This window comes from Acanthopagrus latus, chromosome 23 (genome assembly GCF_904848185.1).
Source record: "Acanthopagrus latus isolate v.2019 chromosome 23, fAcaLat1.1, whole genome shotgun sequence".
Lineage (NCBI taxonomy): Eukaryota > Metazoa > Chordata > Actinopteri > Spariformes > Sparidae > Acanthopagrus > Acanthopagrus latus.
In genome coordinates this window covers 11,682,552-11,700,096 of record NC_051061.1, presented here as the reverse complement: position 1 = coordinate 11,700,096, position 17,545 = coordinate 11,682,552, and the positions used below count along the sequence as shown (strand labels likewise).

Genomic DNA, 17,545 nt, shown 5'->3' with positions numbered 1-17,545 from the left:
ACTTCCAATTACAAAAGGGCTTCACAAACCTCCAAGCACCGACTGTGGGGATAACACGCCAGACGCAACAAAAAGCAAGAGGGTTTTCGAGGACAGCCCTGTCACACATATTTACAGCATTTTAATGACCTAATAGGGTTCTTCTTTCCAGAATGACGTATCACGTTTCCGGCCGCACATTAAACGCCCTCATAATGTTCATTAATACAGCGATCGGCCGCTTAATTGGCCCATAACTTCTCGCTTGTTTTTTTTTTTTTTTTGCCTGACACGCACCAAACCCTCAGATCTCTCCAGGGCCCCCGGCACACGCAGATTCATATCATTTATAATCTCAGCATCTTGAATGTTGCCCGTAAATCATAGGAGAGCAACATGTCCCGTGAAGCCAGCGAGCAGCGAGGCCTGCTCGGGTTTCCACACGTCTAGCTATAGGCCACGGCACACATGCTACCATCCTCATTTGTTCGCCTAAAAATAGGACGAGACTACTAGACACATTTTTTCGAAACCCATGCATCTTGGTACACCTGATACTGAGACCCAAAGCGCTGTAAATGGTGTTGCTCCCGGCTATAAAAGGGCCAGGGAAGGGGACTTGTGGCAGTCAAACGAGTCCGCCTTGGTTTTCACTCGCCCTCAACGCAGCGCAAAGGTGAGTGGGAAGAGTCCCAACCCAAAAGGCCGCCGGCCGGCAGCTTAACGCAACCGCAGAAGGAAAGGGACTGAGACCAGGAGAGCACCGTGGACTATAACTGTAGGGAGAACTGGAAACAACATAGCCGAACAGCCGATGCTACCACACGGGACCACACGCCTGATTTCTAAAGGATCAACTTTTTGTGGAGGATAATTTGCGCTCTGATCTCTTTTAACCGGATGATTGAAAAAAGAAAGACAGAAAGAAAAAAAAGTTGTTTATTCGCGGCTCCTGTTGGCCTCACAGTGGGAGCATCATCTAGCCTATTTAGTGTCATAGCAGCACAGCGCGCTGGGATACACACAGCCAAGCTTGTGTGTGCGCGTGTGCGCGCGTGTGGGCGCAGCGGGGTGGGCGTCCGCAGGCAGAGAGTAGAGGAACTAAACGAACAGGAGCGCTGATGCTGCCTGACAGCATCTGCAAATTAAAGCAACGCAGTAGCCGAATCGTGACCAAAAAGAAACCGGTGGACAGTTTTAAGCCACTAGATGCTTTAAAATACAATGTTAGATATGATAATGATGCCTGATGTGAAAGCTAGAGGACACTGATGGATGACATTTAGCGCACAGACCAAAGTCTCTGCTTGGTGTCTGATGATTTAAAACACAGGAAAGTCATGGAGGATGAGCGCCTAGAATACATCTCTGAAGGCAGTGCACCTTAGCTCCACAGAAGCAGAACCAGCTGGCTTTAGAGCAGGATTTTCAGAGCAACAACATGATCACTGCCCTGCAAACTGTGACGTTTAAACTAACCCTGAGCCTTGTCTTCTCTCCTCTAGAATAAATAAGAAAAGATGGCCTTCGCTGGTGTTCTCAATGATGCTGAGGTGAAAGCTGCCCTGGACGGCTGCTCAGGTGAGCCTCACTTTTTTTTTTTTTCTCCTCACCAAAGATTTTGCTGACTTCAAAACATCTGGAGTGAACTCTTCAGAATGTGTCGCATAAACTGCCAGTTTAAACTGCAAAATTATCACATTAACATCAACACTCAAATCCTGTGCTGAAGCAGCCTGCTGACCGGGTGCTAACAGTGCTAACATGTGTCTTCCAGCTGCTGACTCCTTCAACTACAAGACCTTCTTCAAGGCATGCGGCCTGTCCAGCAAGTCCTCCGATGAGGTCAAGAAGGCCTTCGCCATCATTGACCAGGACAACAGTGGCTTCATTGAGGAGGATGAGCTGAAGTAAGACACTCAGGAAATGCACACTTGAGCATGCAACGGCCTTTAAGGCACCGAGACAAGATTTTAGAACTTGATTCCACACAAAAGCATCACACAAGCTAAAGAAATGCAATGTTTTAGTGGAGCCTAAAGGTTTAACAACCTAAAACAGTTAAATACCCACGAACAGGCTCATTCACACATCACATTTTGCCTTTAAAGGACACTCATTCCGATTGCCAAACATACCAGTCAAACACAGTCTGACATGTTCCTCATTTTAACTCCCGCTCTTTTGTGCCACCTGCCAGGCTGTTCCTGCAGAACTTCGTTGCCACCGCCAGAGCACTCACCGACAAGGAGACCAAGGCTTTCCTTGCCGCTGGTGACAGCGACGGTGATGGCAAGATCGGAGTCGATGGTGAGAGACACACACGCCTTGATCACACACAATTAATCAGCATTTTAACATCCACTCACATTACTTCTAATACCCGCACACAAACACAATCAAAGTCTTGGTCAGCGGACGGGTCCAATCGAGCTGCTGACCTCACAAGAGCCTGATTCCATCTTGTTCTCTTCTAACAGCAGTTTCATTCTGTTTTCACAGAGTTCGCTGCCCTTGTTAAGGCATAAATTTCCATTGACCAAGATCCACTTCTTCTTTTCATGGAACTGTGAGCTTCTTGCAAGAACCACTAATCATCAGCTGAAAGAATATTTTTTTATACCTTATTTATGAGTTGCCTGCGGAGTATTTCTCAAACATGGAACACATGCTTTTACTGTGAAATGTTATTCGGGTGTGTTAAATGTTCTGAAAAATGACTTGTGCAAACTGTACAACACCATATGCACTTTTGAGGAAGAGTGAAAAAAAACCAGGAATAAATACTCTTTTGGTGTAAAGTCATCTCCCTCAGGTCAGTCTTCTTTAGCATGCTGCATGGGGCTTTCTCAACACAATGGGCGGGCAGGAGGGGGGGATGCTCCTCAAAAATGGGATTTTGAAGAGGCGCTGAGAGGCAATTGAACCGACCTGCCCTGCACTTGTTTTGATAATTGCTTAACGGGGATGGGGGAGTTGAGCTGGACCCGAGCCACGAGCTGGCAATCATAGTTGGAAAGGCCCTGGGGCTTTGCTTGCACGCTTCCAAGACCCTGGGAGGTTTTCAACGGATAGCTGTCACACACATAGTGCAATTAGCTGGCCTGATCCAAGGTCTTTTTTTCTCCACCAACTGCTGCGTAGTCAATTAGATGATGTGCTGTGGCAACAGGGGGGCTATTAACAGCCCCTGTTGCATCAGCAGCCTTTCAGCAGCTCCAATCTGGTGCATAGATGCAGATCTTTAGATTTCTGAGGAGCTTCTTTTTTTCTTTTTTAAACAAATCAATCAGTTTCTTTCTCACAGGGATTTAAAAAGCGACATCGCTCTCTATACACAGAGATATTAAAGTGGAATTACAATCCTCGGGGGAAGCTACGAATGCTCGGGGAGCTGCAAGTCAGCAATATTTAAAGCCTCCACCATATCGGATGACAGGCTGAGCTTGTTGCCATCAACCAAGTGGTCAAAACAGAGAAGAGGCCTGGTGACAGCGGGGTCACCTCACGGGACAGTGCTGCCACCTACAGGCCAGAGCTGCTATCAGCATTCCAGGCAGAGATTTAACCGAGCGGGCAAAGATTGAGAATCCATTCTCCCTTTTATTTTATTTTCCTCTTTTTCTTTTTCTTTTACTTTAATTGGAGTTTAACATGTTTGACTTATGACTTACAAAAAGACAAGGTGAAAGCAGTAGTTTAGGGAGTTATTGTCCAAAACAAACCTTGTTCTTATTCTATTCAGACAACAAGCACTTAAAAAAAGGTAAACAAAATATGCCAATCAAAATGGGACTGATTCAAACCTGGAATACAAGACTATTAAAAACCTGACCTAAATGTTCAATTCCCTCCCAGAAACAGGCTCGATCTGAATAAAGCACAAAATAATTCATCCAAAGCATCTGTTCCTCACAAAGTTAACCACAATGTGCACACTCTGAGTAACTTAGTAACTCTTTTTCCTCAAAGTAATCCGTGAACACATCAGCCAGCAGCCTCCAGCTCCACACTGCTGCTCAGAAAAGAGAAAAACAGCCAATTAGCGCCACTTACGCGCCTCTGGCGCACGCGCGCTCCTCCTGAACACGGCCACTTCCCAATTCGTCCTCCTCAGCAGCGCGCGGGCCTATTCTTAGCGTTATGGGGCGATATGAAAGACTTCTTCAAACGCACCTTTTAAGCGTCTTCATTTGTGAAACTTAAAATAGACCCCTTTGGCTCGCAGGGGACGAGATTTTCGCCGCCCCCCCTCCTTCTCTCGGCGGTGTCAGTTGTCTTATGCCTCAGATTTCCGATCGGAGCGAAACTATAAAAGGTCACCGGGGAGCACCGGACAGATCACTGCAGTCGACTCTTGTCTGTGTTACCTGTACCCACACAAAGCAAAGACAGCAGAGGTGAGTTTGAATGAAACGGACGAGGGGAAGAAGACGGCGGGGACCCGCAGCATCACGCCGGGCATCTCTGAGAAAATCCTCATTTAAAAAACAAAAAAAAAAAAACAAAACTTTTTTCTATTTCTGTGTCTTTTAATGTGGACTTCACATTGCGATGAAGCTAAATAAAGACTTGTTTTCCCTGCGTCTGGACGGCTGCGTGAGGACGTGGATTTACAGCGGCTGTAGTGTTTGTCACCCCTCAATCTCTCGAGTGGGACTCAAGCGGAAAACAAGCGGAAATTTTGAATTTACTACTCTGATTTATTTCTCATCGGAATGTTGACAGTTTGACGACTGTGGAGACGCGATGTGTTGTTTAAAATGGTCGATATCTGCTTAATTTAACGCGATCCATTGGTCTACTGCTTCTGAGAGACGAAATGAACATGAATCAAGTTCAGTTAAGTTGTTGCTTGACATGCCAGTGACTTTATTACCAGTTTTTCTAATTTGATCTCTGCAGTTCAGAATGCCCTTCGCCGGACTGACAGATGCTGACGTCGCTGCAGCCCTGGACGGGTGCAAAGGTGACCCCCTCCACCTGTCACAGCCACACGCTCCTCTTCTGCTCGGAGCATCGCTGTGCTTTCATGTGTAGTTTGGTTTGGTTGAGTGTTTTCAAGTGTGGGCTCACAGATCCGCGCTCATTTTCAGACGCTGGCACATTCGACCACAAGAAGTTCTTCGCCGCCTGCGGGCTGACCGGCAAGTCCGACGACGACGTGAAGAAGGCCTTCGCCGTCATCGACCAGGACAAGAGTGGCTTCATTGAGGAGGAAGAGCTCAAGTAAGACATCCACACACACACACACACACACACACACACACACACACACACACACACACACACACACACACACACACACACACACAGTGCTTTAGGTGTGCTGCTCTGACATGGCTGTGGGGACTGGAGGGAGTGTATAGTCCAGGGGTCAGCAACCTTGTTGAAACTGAGAGCTACTTCATGGGTACTGAGTCATAAGAAGGGCTACCAGTGTGATACACTCTTCTGAAATGACAAATTTGCTGAGTTTGCCTTTAGTCATATATGATTATTAATGATTAATGATACTCATCTATGTGGAGACACTGATCATGTTAATGATTTCTCACAATAATGATCAACAATGACTTAACAAGGTGGGAAACAGATAATATCAATATTCAATTTTAATTTTTAGAACAGGCCTGAGGGCTACTCATGTGGTCCATGGGGTCTACCTGGAGCCCGCGGGCACCGTGTTGGTGACCCCTGGTATAGTCACACTGCTTCATCTTTCTGTTCCCCGAGCATTTTACCCACCTGCCTTTTCATTATTGGAGGGGAATGCACACGATAGGCGCAGGAGTCTTCATCAGGATCTATTTGTGGTCAGGTTGAGCCTGAATTGTGTCTCAGTCTGAGCTGAGGTGTGTGTGTGTGTGTGTGTGTGTGTGTGTGTGTGTGTGTGTGTGTGTGTGTGTGTGTGTCTGCAGGCTGTTCCTGCAGAACTTCAAGGCAGGTGCCCGCGCACTGACAGATGATGAGACAAAGAAATTCCTCAAGGCCGGAGACACCGACGGTGACGGCAAGATCGGCGCTGATGGTACGAACCCTGATCAGCTGTGATCTTGGGATATTAAAGGGGCGCTATGTAGTTTTAATGAAGAAATTCAAACCCAGAATTTGAACTAACTTGAACGAGGTACCAATACGAAGTCAGAAGTACATATATATTTTTCCATAACTGAACAAACAATCTGTTCTAAAGGTGTGTCCGGACCAAGAGCAAGGCGTTAGATACAAAGCCAATGATAGATGAATAGAATAGAAGCGAAGTCATTTGGGCATTTGCGTGATTTGAAAATACTGAACGACAATAGTGTGCAGGGGGGGGGGTGGCCCAGTTGTTGAAAAACACATGCTAAAGTGCCCTCTTAGGAGCGAAAATGCGTGCTAATGTACCTTCTTGGTTGGCAAAACACACTGAACTGCCCCCTTGGCTGGTTAAAATATGATAAACTGCCCTCTTGGGTGGCAAAAAGTGCTGCGAAAGTCTATCAGCATTGACCTTCACGCTGACTTCAGGACATTAACATCACTGATGTCTGGACATTGAACAGGAAGTAGAGGATATTTATCACTAATCGTTTGTGTTTGCCGACATCCAGAGCTGTGCGATAACGCATCTACTCGTGCTGAGACAGGACAATTAAGGAGATGCAATAGAGGGAAGCAGCAAGGAAGTTAGACTGCCTTGTAAGTTTTGGAAATATGTCTCAGCACAGCATAGCTGTAATGGCTCCAAAATCCATTCAGGGAACAAGCATTTTTAAAGTTGTTTGGCCAAAAGACCTGACAGAGCATGAATTCAGTTTTTTTTACGAGGAGGCACCATGACGTTATTATTTGTTGTTGTTATCTCAGCTTGCTTTCTATCAATTTTTTTGCAGTCAGATCATAGTGAAATTGCTTCGTTTTGGGTTCATATGGTGAAACAGATGAATTGTATTGATTTTAACACACTGATTAAGAAACTGCCACTCACCAGAAACAGATAGACAGGCGCTCCACGGCTGAGAACCAGGCACAGGTCAGCCTCAGGTAATGCTGGAATCAGCAGTCATCCAGATGCAGTGCTGGGTGTCACTTGAGTAAAACAAATAAAAATGAGATGGGATCAAACATGTGCGAGTAACACAAAAATCATTTCTTAACCCTGACCCTTCTCAGCCTGTTTGGCTGGACAGATGGCGGGGTCCGCCAAACATAAACAAAGTAAAACACTGTAAAATTGCGTTTTCCTTTAAGGTCAGTTTGTTTGTTCAGTCCTGAAAACAAAGAGAGTTTAATGAACGAAGATCTTTCTCCTCTGATTAAAATGTCTTATGCAAAACTACATAGTGCCCCTTTAATGGTGGCAAACAGACACTAACTAACTGTGTTTTTCTTGTGTCTCCCTGCAGAGTTCGCTGCCATGGTTAAAAAGTAATGTGTCATACAACGGCCAATGACCAACAACACCTGCTCTGATGGAACAACAAAGCCCACGTCGACCTCCCCCCTTTTCATCTGAATATAAATAATTTTTATACATATGCTGAACAGACGTTTATCCTCCTATGCAACACACTGTCCAAAATGATGATGATTGTGAATGTCGCTCGGTTGTGTTCATGTCTTAAATATGAATTTTGCTTACTGTAAAATCTCTATGATGCACTTTCCAGGAACGAACGGTACAAAAAGAATAAATATTCTTTTGCTATGGTCTTATTGGACTTTTCGTTCTTTATTTGGGCCGTCATTTATGTCTGTGACATTCTCGAATGGCGTCTTATACAGACTCAACAGGGCAAAGTCATGCGCAGCCTCTCCTTCCTTTGTGATTTTGCATGTTAACAGTGGTTTACATCACCAAAGCAAGCGTGAAATAAAACAACCAAAAGGATGAACATAGACAGAAGAACTGGGACTTCTGTGATGTTTATATATGTTACAGATAAATTGTTTTACTTACCACTTACTTGTCAAATTCATACTCATCAGCAAATACTTGGTAGCATATCGTTAAAGTAACTGCTTACTGTAGCTGTCTTAGCCAATTAGCTCAGTTAGCCGTGCAGCTAGTTGTTCAGGCTGGGAGCTCCGGTACTAAGGGAACTGGTAGTTTTTAAACTGCTAGCACAGGAGTTTTGGACTGCTACACTGCAACAAGGTACACTGATATCATAATAGCAAGACTGCTACATAATCACGTTCTGTTGATCATTTTAGTTTTGTTTTTTTTACATATCGCCCCTTTAGAAATATGAAGTAAGTAAAAAAACAAACAAACAAATATGTATAGATGTGAAAACATTAGAAAAAGAGTATTATAAATGCACAAAACACTCATCAGTGTTGCCAGAGAGTATGGCCTGAAGGAGGAATATTTGATAGAGGAAAAAAATATATTAAATAGGGAAGAAGAAGAAGAAGAAGAACAAGAACAAAAAGAAAAAGAAGAAGAAGAAGAAGAAGAAGAAGAAGAAGAAGAAGAACAACAACAACAACAACAACAACAACAACAACAAGAACGAGAAGAAAAAGAACAAGAACAAGAACAAGAACAAGAACAAGAACAAGAAAAGGAAGGGGAAAAATGTGTCCTTATGTAGCCTGTGTTCATGACTCGAGGCTCCATCCTGCAGCCACTAGATGGCCTCATGTCCATTGACGATAGACGCTGTGACAGAGAAAAGCGCTTACAGCGAGTCAACACCTGTTATAAAAACGGCAGCTGTTTGGAAATCTATCTGACGCTCTCGATTTAAACTTTCATGGCAGAAGTCGAGCCTGTGAATTTAAATAATTTGGCCCCATTCGTATAGGAAACACACGCAGGACCAAAAACAATGATCATGTTTTTATTTCCAAATGAAGCTGAGGAGGCTGGAGGTGGAGGATCTATACATCCAGGCTTGTGAAGGACATTAGCAAATGTAAATGAATAAATCATCGCCCAGTAACAGTATAGTCTGTCAGGTATCAACATGGCGCATGACATCACGCCCCGGGTCTCGATCCGGTGTCCTCTCTTGTCTCTTTTTCACACACAGTCCCGAGGAGATGATTGAGTTTCTCTTTACCTGCTCAGGAGTGCGGCTTCACGACGAGCTCTCAGCAGCAGCAGCAGCAGCAGCAGCAGCGCATCACTTGTTGAAGGGCCCCATTAACAAGTTGGCACCGGGATTAGGTTTAAGAGAGGGTTGACAATGACAAACCACCGGAGATCCTACAAGCTTTTATTTAATAATGAAAGGCAACTGGGTGCTGCCAGAGAATTCAACAACAGCAGCAACAAAAAAAGCTGCAGTGCGTCCTCTGTGCGCACAAAATGCCCGTCCCTCTCACTGACTACATGTCAAATTGAACCCAGAACACAACAAATAACACTGAAAGGACACACAATTTATTTCCATTGATTTCCATTGACACCTGTCTTCTGTCTTCAGGCTTTTAAATAATGCTTAAAAGGCTCTTTAGTGCATGTCCTGACACTGCCCCCGGGGGCCAACACCACCTGCAGCTCACGGTCGCCAGCTGACGCGTGCAGAGGAGCGACGCGCTGCCAAAAGTCTGACTTCTAATGTGAGGAAGCTGGCCGGGGGCTGCTGCGTCCCTGCCTTTGGTTACATTCAAGAATATCCCCGAGTGTCAGGTTGCAGACGTTTTGAAGACAGCACGCCAGGCTCTGAAACCAGTTTGTACTGATGATTAAATGAGCGTTTTTGTTTTAATTTCCGGTTTAATATTGTGCACAATGATCGCACTGTGCCTGTCTGTCTTTCCCCTTCCCCACACTGCTGCCGCTGCTGCATGCTGCTGCCTGTGCACACCTTCAACTAACCTTACATACGGAGAGAAATAACCTTCTTTTGCCATGTGCTGCTGCAGTCAACATTCTCCCATGAGTGTGCGTAATGACCCTTGGATTCGTTTGTGCCAGAGACGCCGGGGGCCACAAACGCCCTCGGTAAGAGACACCCTTGAATTGGTCGGTTTTTCTTTTGCAGCTGGACAAGAAGTCAGTTGTGCAGCTCTGTGCTCCCAGAAAACTGGATGAATCAAAGCGTCCAAACGATCAGAACCCCTTTATCAATGAAGCCTCGTTTGACCTCCGACTGCTGCTCCTCTCTTTTGACAGTGCACGTGAATACCTGGGACACTGCTCATAGTGCATCATCATCACCATCACGGCGGGACGGGGACACACCGACAGCAGAGGGTGACCTCGCGTCCCTTAATCAGCACAGTTGACAAAGCAATTTAGCGCGACTGTCCCCCCGCCGTCAGTGTGCGTGAGTGAGAAGGCTCCGGGAGTCCCTGACATTCACCCATCAGCACCTATATGTGTTTGAGGTCATGTTCCTGTAGGTTCCATTCAATATTCTCACCTCCGTCTGTGGTCAGTCTGAGCAACTATACAGCCGGTAGAAGTTTAATGCAGCCAAGGCAGCAGAGCAGAGCGCACCAGACAAACAGGTCACATATGGACTGACCTATGATTCTATATGATGAGGGTGCAAGTCATGGAAACCGCATGCAAGGATGACACGATATAATAAACAGCATCAGTGGACGGTAAATTCTTTATTAACCATTTGCTGAGCAACTGTAAAGGTTTATAGCCATCAGTCTGAACTTCACAGTTAATTGGTTTATAAAGCATTTCACTGTCTGTGAACAGTCAGATAACGTGAAAGTTGAAGCAGCAGGGCTCCAGGCATGCTCAGCTTATTTGGGTCACACTTGCACCCGAAAGTCTGTCAAGTGCCACTGGATATTTTTCACTGGTTGCACCGGTGCGCCCGAGATGTAGCAGATTGTTTCCTTAAACAGTTGAGGTTATTGCGATTTCTTTGTTGCCTGTGCTGTTAGTTATGAAGAATAACATGCATCTGCACCTCGAATCCTGCTGAAAATCATTTACACAATGTGATGAGAAAATAGATTCAAATGTAATGTTGGGTGCACCTAAACGGAAAAAAAAAAAAAAAATTAATTATATATTACCAGTGCAACCAGTCTGTAAGGTGGTCTGGACCCCTGGCTAACTATACGTTTCATTTGGTGATGGTTATTGTAAAGCCATAGCGTTCAAACTCGGTAGATCGTCCTTGAAGGAATGTTAATTCACATTTACTTCGTATATTCATTGACATGAATTAAGTGAGCCAGATGTGAGTTGTTATGTACATTTATATGTTTATGTTTAATTTCTGCGTGTTTGCATCTGAGGACCAGTTCAATGTTAATGTAGATTCACAATTCTTTTATGCAAACAGTTAATGCAGTGCTGTCAGAGAGGCTGAGAATAAAGTCGGACATGAAATTCTATCTCACTGGACTCCAGCTGAATTGGTCGAATATCAATTAATGCATGAAGGAACTGAATTGATTATTCCTCACTCACGGATCTCAGTGATGGGAGTGATGGAATGGAACTAGTACATTTACTTATGTGCTGTATCTAAGACCATTTTTCGGGAACTTATATACCTCCACTCCCTTACATTGTACTTTTTCCTAATAAACATGTGTTCTAACTTGTGTTACTAGTTTCTTACAGATCGCACGCTGCGTCAGAGCCAAAGCAGCGACTTTTCTTGTATTAATTGACTTTTGGGGAATATCGGCTCCTCTAATCGGCCAGACGCCTGATTTAGATGCTTTAAACAAGAGCACAGTGCTACATGAAAACATACAGCATGTGCATTTACTTGATTACGTACATTTTATATCAGATACTTACAGATTTTACCCAAGAATGCCACTATTCATAACTTTTATATTTATCAAAATCGTATTTTAACGCCATATAATTGTACTCAAGGTGACACTGAGTCCCTTTGACCTCTTCCGCTTTATAATCCGGGCACTATTCTGTGCATCATTTCCTTCTGCAGCAGCGCAACGCATGTAACATGAAGGGCTCAGTGTCCGAGGACATTTGATTTCCCATAACTCACCTCGAGCGTGATAATAATATGAGCATATTTTGTGTGTTCGTTTCGGGACCGCTGCCTGTAAAAGGATCTCTGCATGGAAGGGTGGTGGTGGTGGTGGTGGAGGGGGAGAGAGATTGCAGTTACATTACAGCCTCCCTGCATCCACTGTACTGTATAATTCTGGAGGTGAGAGGAGGAGGAGGAGGAGGAGGAGGAGGGGTGAGGGGGATGACAGGGAGGGAGTGGCGGATGGGGGAGAAGAATGCGCTTTTTAACTTAATTTGCTATTTACAAGGGCGTTACAGAGGTCCGCGGTCCGGGTCTCTGTGTCCCCGGGCGTTATAAATAGTAAAGGTTAATTAGTTAGCTGAGAAATTGGATCAGGGGCGGGCAGTTAGAATTTGATCCACAGACAGGTAACTCAAGCAATCCCCATTGTCACTGCAATCAGACCTATATAAATCCGCCTTGACAGACAGCAGTCACCACATAGCCTTACCTCTCCGCTGGATCAACGACCGGGCGAGATCTCCCACTAACACGGTAAGTTTGGCTGCGATGATTTCTGTGGATGTAAGGTTGTTGTTGTTTTTTTTCAAACTTGTTTTTTAGACTTAGCTCCTGCAGATTTTTAGCGCATTTGTTTTCCTTTCTTTTTAGAATATCGAGCCTGCCTGTGTTGAGGTGACAGATGAAAAAATAGGCGTGCGTAAAAACTTGACTTTTTTGTGCGTCGGAGGCGCACAGAAAGTTATTAGACCGCTCACGTTTGATCTGCAGGGTGAGATTAAGGGTTCACATTCCGACTCTGTAGATTTAAGAACTTTTCCCTCCGCTTCAGTTCATTTCTGTGTCCGTTTTTTGGTCACTCTCAGCTCTCCATCGGTGTCAGCTTCTTGTGTTGTGCTTCTGTGCCTGGATACGTGTGTTGATAATTCAACGTGGTTGTTTCCTCCTGCAGGAATAAAACAAAAAAAAATGTCTCTCTCATCTATCCTCTCCGCTGATGCCATCGACAGTGCTATCAAGGACTGCCAAGGTATCATCTTCCACCCGTATCATTGCTGCTCTCTCCATTCGATTTGTTTTGTTCTGTACAGTATTTCTAGTGGAGCCTGTGCGCTCACCAGACTGCAAAATGTTGACATGGAAAAGGATACATTAGTGGAGTGCACTCTAGGGGCGCAGAGTTACATTTGTTAGATTACTTTAGGAGCATCAGTCGGGTCCACACATGATCCCGCCAGTAGAGATTTAAAGATGAACAGAAATTGGCCTCTCAAACTACTAAAATATGAAATATTCCACAGGGAGCGTTCAGGAAGCTCTGGGCAGCCACTTACATCACACTTAATTAACGCCTGAGCAGTCATATGTCATCTCCTCTCACAATGTAAACAGTTTTAACTGTCTGAGAATGTGCTGATACTAAAGGGAGTTCATTCCAGTTTGGTGAAAAAAAAACAAGAACAAAACAAGACCAGACCGACACCAAATACTGACGGTGCTGTTCTCTGTCCTCCTCCAGCACCAGACACCTTCTGCCCCAAGAAGTTCTTCCAGGCTTGTGGCCTCACCCAGAAGAGCCCCCAGGATGTGAAGAAGGCCTTCGCCATCCTGGACAACGATGGCAGCGGTTTTATCGAGGAGGAAGAGCTCAAGTGAGTTGAGTGGCCGCTTCGACAGTTCGCAGACTCTTTCTTCGCTGTGTTTCCTGGTGGAGAGGGCTCGACAACTCTGCTCGGTCTTTGCTGATGTTTCAGCTTCCAGCTTCTTGGGGCTGACATGGCTTTTAGCAGCACAGTCATCGCTCACCAGCGCTCGTGTTCTCTGGCTGTACAGAAGCACCTAAAACCTGATAACCTTTGGGAATTACATGACTTGATCGACATCCTTTCAACTTATTTTACATCTTGTTACCTGTGCAAATGTATCTTTTGTGAATATATTGTATAAGGACATTTTGGGCCCCTGTTTTCCTGCGTTCTGTCTTTGTGGTTGTGTTATGTATCCTCATCCTCTGTCCTGAACTTCTGTGTGTGTGTGTGTGGCAGGTTTTTCCTCCAGAGGTTTTCTCCCGGTGCTCGCGTCCTGACAGATAAGGAGACCAAGGGCTTCCTGGCTGCTGCTGATGACGACAGTGATGGTCGGATTGGCGCAGAAGGTGAGATACGGACACAGTTCTCCAAACCTTTCGTATTTTAGATTGGAGATTGACTACATTTAGCTCGGGGCAGCTGTTCTGGGTCAGTAGGTGACAGCTCGAAGAGAGCACCGAGGTAACACAAACGGCGATGCCTCCCGACACACTCCTTCACACAGCGCTTCCCCATCTGTAATTCTAGATTTGTGAATGAGCTTAATTGATCCGACATGTTGTGTCAGTGACGCGCTGTTCACTCGAGAGCACAGCACCTGAATTAGCATCACAATGCTAGATCTCTGTTTCTCTGACGGTGTCATGTCCTCATACTTGGAGGCGGGTGTCGCATCTCCTAACACTGTCTTTCTTTTTGCTCCGCAGAGTTCCAGGCCATGGTTTTGTCCTAATCACCCGGGCGCCATCTCTCCAACTCGATCTGACCCCCGATCCCCCACGTTATTCCAATGCTTCAAGGGCTCTCTTAGTTTTAGTCTTCTTCCCTCTGGTTAGATAAAACCTTTTAAATTATTTTTATTTTGCAATGACTCGCTCTGGTCCACAGACGTTCACATTCTCATCATGTTTTTGTTTATTTTTCTTTTCCATTTTGGTATGTTTTAGACAGACCATAAAGCTGTATTTCCCAAATAAATGTACAATTTACCAAAATTACAGAGAAAATAAAACGATAAAATCCCCCCCAAAACACTGTGGCTCAAGTGTGCATCTTTCTATGTTTCTGTGTGTCTCTGGTTTGAGATGACACCAAGTGGCGTGACAAGAAAAACGTATTATGGTAGTGCTGAAATGTTTCATATGTGCACATGCACAGAAAAAGCAACCAAAAAGTCACACCACTTTCTTTCTTAACACTTCCTCTGTGTCCTTGGACCTTCAATTACCAAGAGGTAAATGAGACTGAATGTCAGACAGTATCACAGATATGAGAGCTGAGACATGCCCTGCTTCAGTCTGAGGTGTGTAGATACAGTACAGGTGTGTGTGTGTGTGTGTGAGAGAGAGAGAGAGAGAGAGAGTTTAGAGCCAACTCAGGGAAAAAGCAGAGGAGGTGACCTTGATGACCACCTGAGTGTCACCGCGGCTGGATCGAGTGACACCTGACCTCAGCTTTGTAAATAAACCCAGTTGAACCTTGGTGCTGCTCGGGCTGGGGCCACAAACCACACACACACACACACACACACACACACACACGCACACAGACACACACAGGAACGCGAAACCCAATGCATTTGCAAAAAATCAAATGCGAGATCCATCCATGCAAACACAAATAATGTATGCACATAAATACACGCACATCAGATTTGGAGGCAATAAACGAATCAGTGTGAATGTGTGTGTGAGTGTGTGAGTGTGATGCACAGATGCAAGCTCTGCAGAATGCTATAGCCGAGGATGCTAGCCTTACACGCGCCCCTCTGCCAGGCCCCGGAGAGCTTGCTCAGGATATATTAAAGAAGAATCGTTTTTTATCACACCTCTGCATCCGTCCTCCGACAGACTTTAAATAGCACGCTGTGTTTCCAATCCGTGCACTTAGAGGATTGACGGGATTAAAATTAAAAACCACCTCACTGTTCAAACACCCGTCACAGGCGCCAAAATACAGTCCAGCGAGTTTTTCCAGCGGATCCACCTCGGTGTCATTTCAATACCTGTATATTAGAGGGTGAAGCTGACAATTACAGCAGACACCTGCTACTCAGAGCTGTGGGGCATACCCTGGTATTAGCGTGAGGCTGAGGATGCTGGTGTGCTGTGATAATGATAGAGATCACGCTGCCTCTAACAAACCTCAGTGTGTTCAACTGATATAAATGTGACGAGGCCATTATGTTTTAAAGGCACACTATGCAGGACTGGTTGGATGTTGGCTGTAAATAAAAACAGCTGGTCAGAAACCAATCCGTGTTCCTGTGAGGAGCAGCTAGCAGCTACGGCCGTGCTTCAGACACGTCAAATCAGCGAGTGAGGTGACGATTCATTTGTCCAAACAGTTTCTAGCGGCTCCTTTTCCAGATGATTTTTTGTTTGGTTCAAAGCCATTCAAAAGCTGAAAGATTCCCACGGTTTGGTTTGGCAAAAGCACCATTGTTTGATCACCTGGGAATGAGACTAAACGATCAACTATCTTTTTCTAAAATCACTGTCACCAAGAAATTCCCCAACTCCCAAAGTACAGCAGCTTGGTCAGCGTCCTGTAGCTTCAAAGTATGACGCTCCACCTACCCTGCTGAGTCAGCTTGAAACGTGAATGGCTCTGCGGTAAACTTAGCAGTAATATCTAAGATGCGACGTCCAGTAAAACTTTAAGAATTAAGGTTGCTGACAAACATTTCACACATTACGACATATTGTGACTTTGGACTGTTAGAAATGCTGGGAAACAGCTGCGATCCGATTAGTTATAGGTACAAACATGACTTGCTTACCTTTAGGTTTAGGAAAAGACACTATACTTCATGATTTTGGGTTAAAATATGTTGAAATAACTACCTAACATGCAAGTCCGCCTATCATTTCCTACCATTCTGACTCAGACTTTGCTCATTCTTAAGACTATTGCAGTTGTTGTAGTGAAAGACAATCCATAACTGTCTAGTGTAACATCTAGTGTAAATGATTGAGTGATGTATAATCAAAGTGAAGCCAGAACAGGAAAATACGCAAGATGAAGCATTCATGCTCACAGTCATAAAAGATAGTATCTTGTGGTGTGGGTCGAACTAAAACGATGCCAATCAACTTCAGACATCCTCGCACATTAAGAGAATATAACTGATTAAAGAAACTTTATTGCAAACTGTTTGTTCATAATTCAAGCTACTCAATTTTAATTAACTTGGATGTTTCTTAAGCTCAAACATACTGTATATTATGCACACGGATACAAAAGACCTGTGCATATTGTTGAAGAATGATCATAAGATATATTTACAGATTAAAACGATGCCTGATGAGACTAAAAACACACAGAGCACTAATTAGATCATCATGTATCAATATCAGCTGTTATCAGTCTGATCGCTGCAGACGGCTGGGATGGGAGAGGGTGAGCTGGGGGGATGGACGGTGGTGGTGGTGGGGCAGGGTACACGACTGAAAAGCGGGACAAGGTTGGGGAAGCCAGTAGGTAACCCAAGCCAGGGGACACACAATGGAGCCGTGACCCCTGCGGGTCATGAGAGGCGAGCGGTAAACAGGAAGGAAACGTGAGCCAACAGGTCGACACTGACTGCTGGATGTGCTGCTGCGAGACAGCAGTACAAGATAATGTGACAAGCAGATTACCTGGACTCAAGGGCAGAGAGAGGGGGCGAGAGAGAGAGACAGTGAATGAGAGAGAGAGAGAGAGAGAGAGAGAGAGAGAGAGACTGTAGTTTTGATGTGCCATTAATGTGCTACAGTCCTGCTGGGACGACAGTGGGGGAATGATGACAGAAACCAGCAGTTATTGGAGCGTAACAGTATCAGCCTTATG

General features: G+C 44.9%; 3 protein-coding genes across 6 annotated transcripts; all 3 read left to right on the top strand.

Moving 5' to 3' along the window:
- The first annotated feature begins 571 nt into the window (after positions 1 to 571).
- Positions 572 to 2,784, top strand: LOC119013692 (parvalbumin beta-like). The gene is made up of 5 exons (XM_037088457.1): positions 572 to 655; positions 1,485 to 1,560; positions 1,757 to 1,889; positions 2,180 to 2,289; positions 2,482 to 2,784. The coding sequence occupies exons 2-5, from the start codon at positions 1,500 to 1,502 to the stop codon at positions 2,505 to 2,507; spliced, it is 330 nt and encodes a 109-aa protein (XP_036944352.1). The 5' UTR covers positions 572 to 655; positions 1,485 to 1,499; the 3' UTR covers positions 2,508 to 2,784.
- A 1,498-nt stretch (positions 2,785 to 4,282) lies between these two features.
- Positions 4,283 to 7,685, top strand: LOC119013694 (parvalbumin beta-like). The gene is made up of 5 exons (XM_037088463.1): positions 4,283 to 4,379; positions 4,885 to 4,948; positions 5,076 to 5,208; positions 5,901 to 6,010; positions 7,371 to 7,685. The coding sequence occupies exons 2-5, from the start codon at positions 4,891 to 4,893 to the stop codon at positions 7,394 to 7,396; spliced, it is 327 nt and encodes a 108-aa protein (XP_036944358.1). The 5' UTR covers positions 4,283 to 4,379; positions 4,885 to 4,890; the 3' UTR covers positions 7,397 to 7,685.
- An 864-nt stretch (positions 7,686 to 8,549) lies between these two features.
- On the top strand, positions 8,550 to 14,733 carry pvalb8 (parvalbumin 8). Of its 4 annotated transcripts, XM_037088461.1 has the most exons (8): positions 8,550 to 8,888; positions 9,006 to 9,922; positions 10,094 to 10,530; positions 12,349 to 12,440; positions 12,859 to 12,936; positions 13,426 to 13,558; positions 13,952 to 14,061; positions 14,422 to 14,733. In XM_037088461.1, the coding sequence occupies exons 5-8, from the start codon at positions 12,876 to 12,878 to the stop codon at positions 14,445 to 14,447; spliced, it is 330 nt and encodes a 109-aa protein (XP_036944356.1). In that variant the 5' UTR covers positions 8,550 to 8,888; positions 9,006 to 9,922; positions 10,094 to 10,530; positions 12,349 to 12,440; positions 12,859 to 12,875; the 3' UTR covers positions 14,448 to 14,733. The 4 variants fall into 4 exon arrangements, with proteins under 4 accessions (XP_036944356.1, XP_036944357.1, XP_036944354.1 ...); XM_037088462.1 differs by lacking the exons at positions 8,550 to 8,888; positions 9,006 to 9,922; positions 10,094 to 10,530 and adding an exon at positions 10,646 to 12,083 and having other exon boundaries at positions 12,373 to 12,440; XM_037088459.1 differs by lacking the exons at positions 8,550 to 8,888; positions 9,006 to 9,922; positions 10,094 to 10,530 and having other exon boundaries at positions 12,110 to 12,440.
- Positions 14,734 to 17,545: the final 2,812 nt, after the last annotated feature.

Excerpts from the sequence above, each read along its gene's own strand:
- pvalb8 (XM_037088461.1), top strand. The coding sequence starts at position 12,876 with ATGTCTCTCTCATCTATCCTCTCCGCTGATGCCATCGACAGTGCTATC. Across the intron at positions 12,937-13,425 it reads TGCTATCAAGGACTGCCAAG|CACCAGACACCTTCTGCCCC; the intron begins GTATCATCTTCC and ends GTCCTCCTCCAG. Across the intron at positions 14,062-14,421 it reads TGGTCGGATTGGCGCAGAAG|AGTTCCAGGCCATGGTTTTG; the intron begins GTGAGATACGGA and ends TTTGCTCCGCAG.
- LOC119013694 (XM_037088463.1), top strand. The coding sequence starts at position 4,891 with ATGCCCTTCGCCGGACTGACAGATGCTGACGTCGCTGCAGCCCTGGAC. Across the intron at positions 4,949-5,075 it reads AGCCCTGGACGGGTGCAAAG|ACGCTGGCACATTCGACCAC; the intron begins GTGACCCCCTCC and ends GCTCATTTTCAG. Across the intron at positions 6,011-7,370 it reads CGGCAAGATCGGCGCTGATG|AGTTCGCTGCCATGGTTAAA; the intron begins GTACGAACCCTG and ends GTCTCCCTGCAG.
- LOC119013692 (XM_037088457.1), top strand. The coding sequence starts at position 1,500 with ATGGCCTTCGCTGGTGTTCTCAATGATGCTGAGGTGAAAGCTGCCCTG. Across the intron at positions 1,890-2,179 it reads ATTGAGGAGGATGAGCTGAA|GCTGTTCCTGCAGAACTTCG; the intron begins GTAAGACACTCA and ends GCCACCTGCCAG. Across the intron at positions 2,290-2,481 it reads TGGCAAGATCGGAGTCGATG|AGTTCGCTGCCCTTGTTAAG; the intron begins GTGAGAGACACA and ends CTGTTTTCACAG.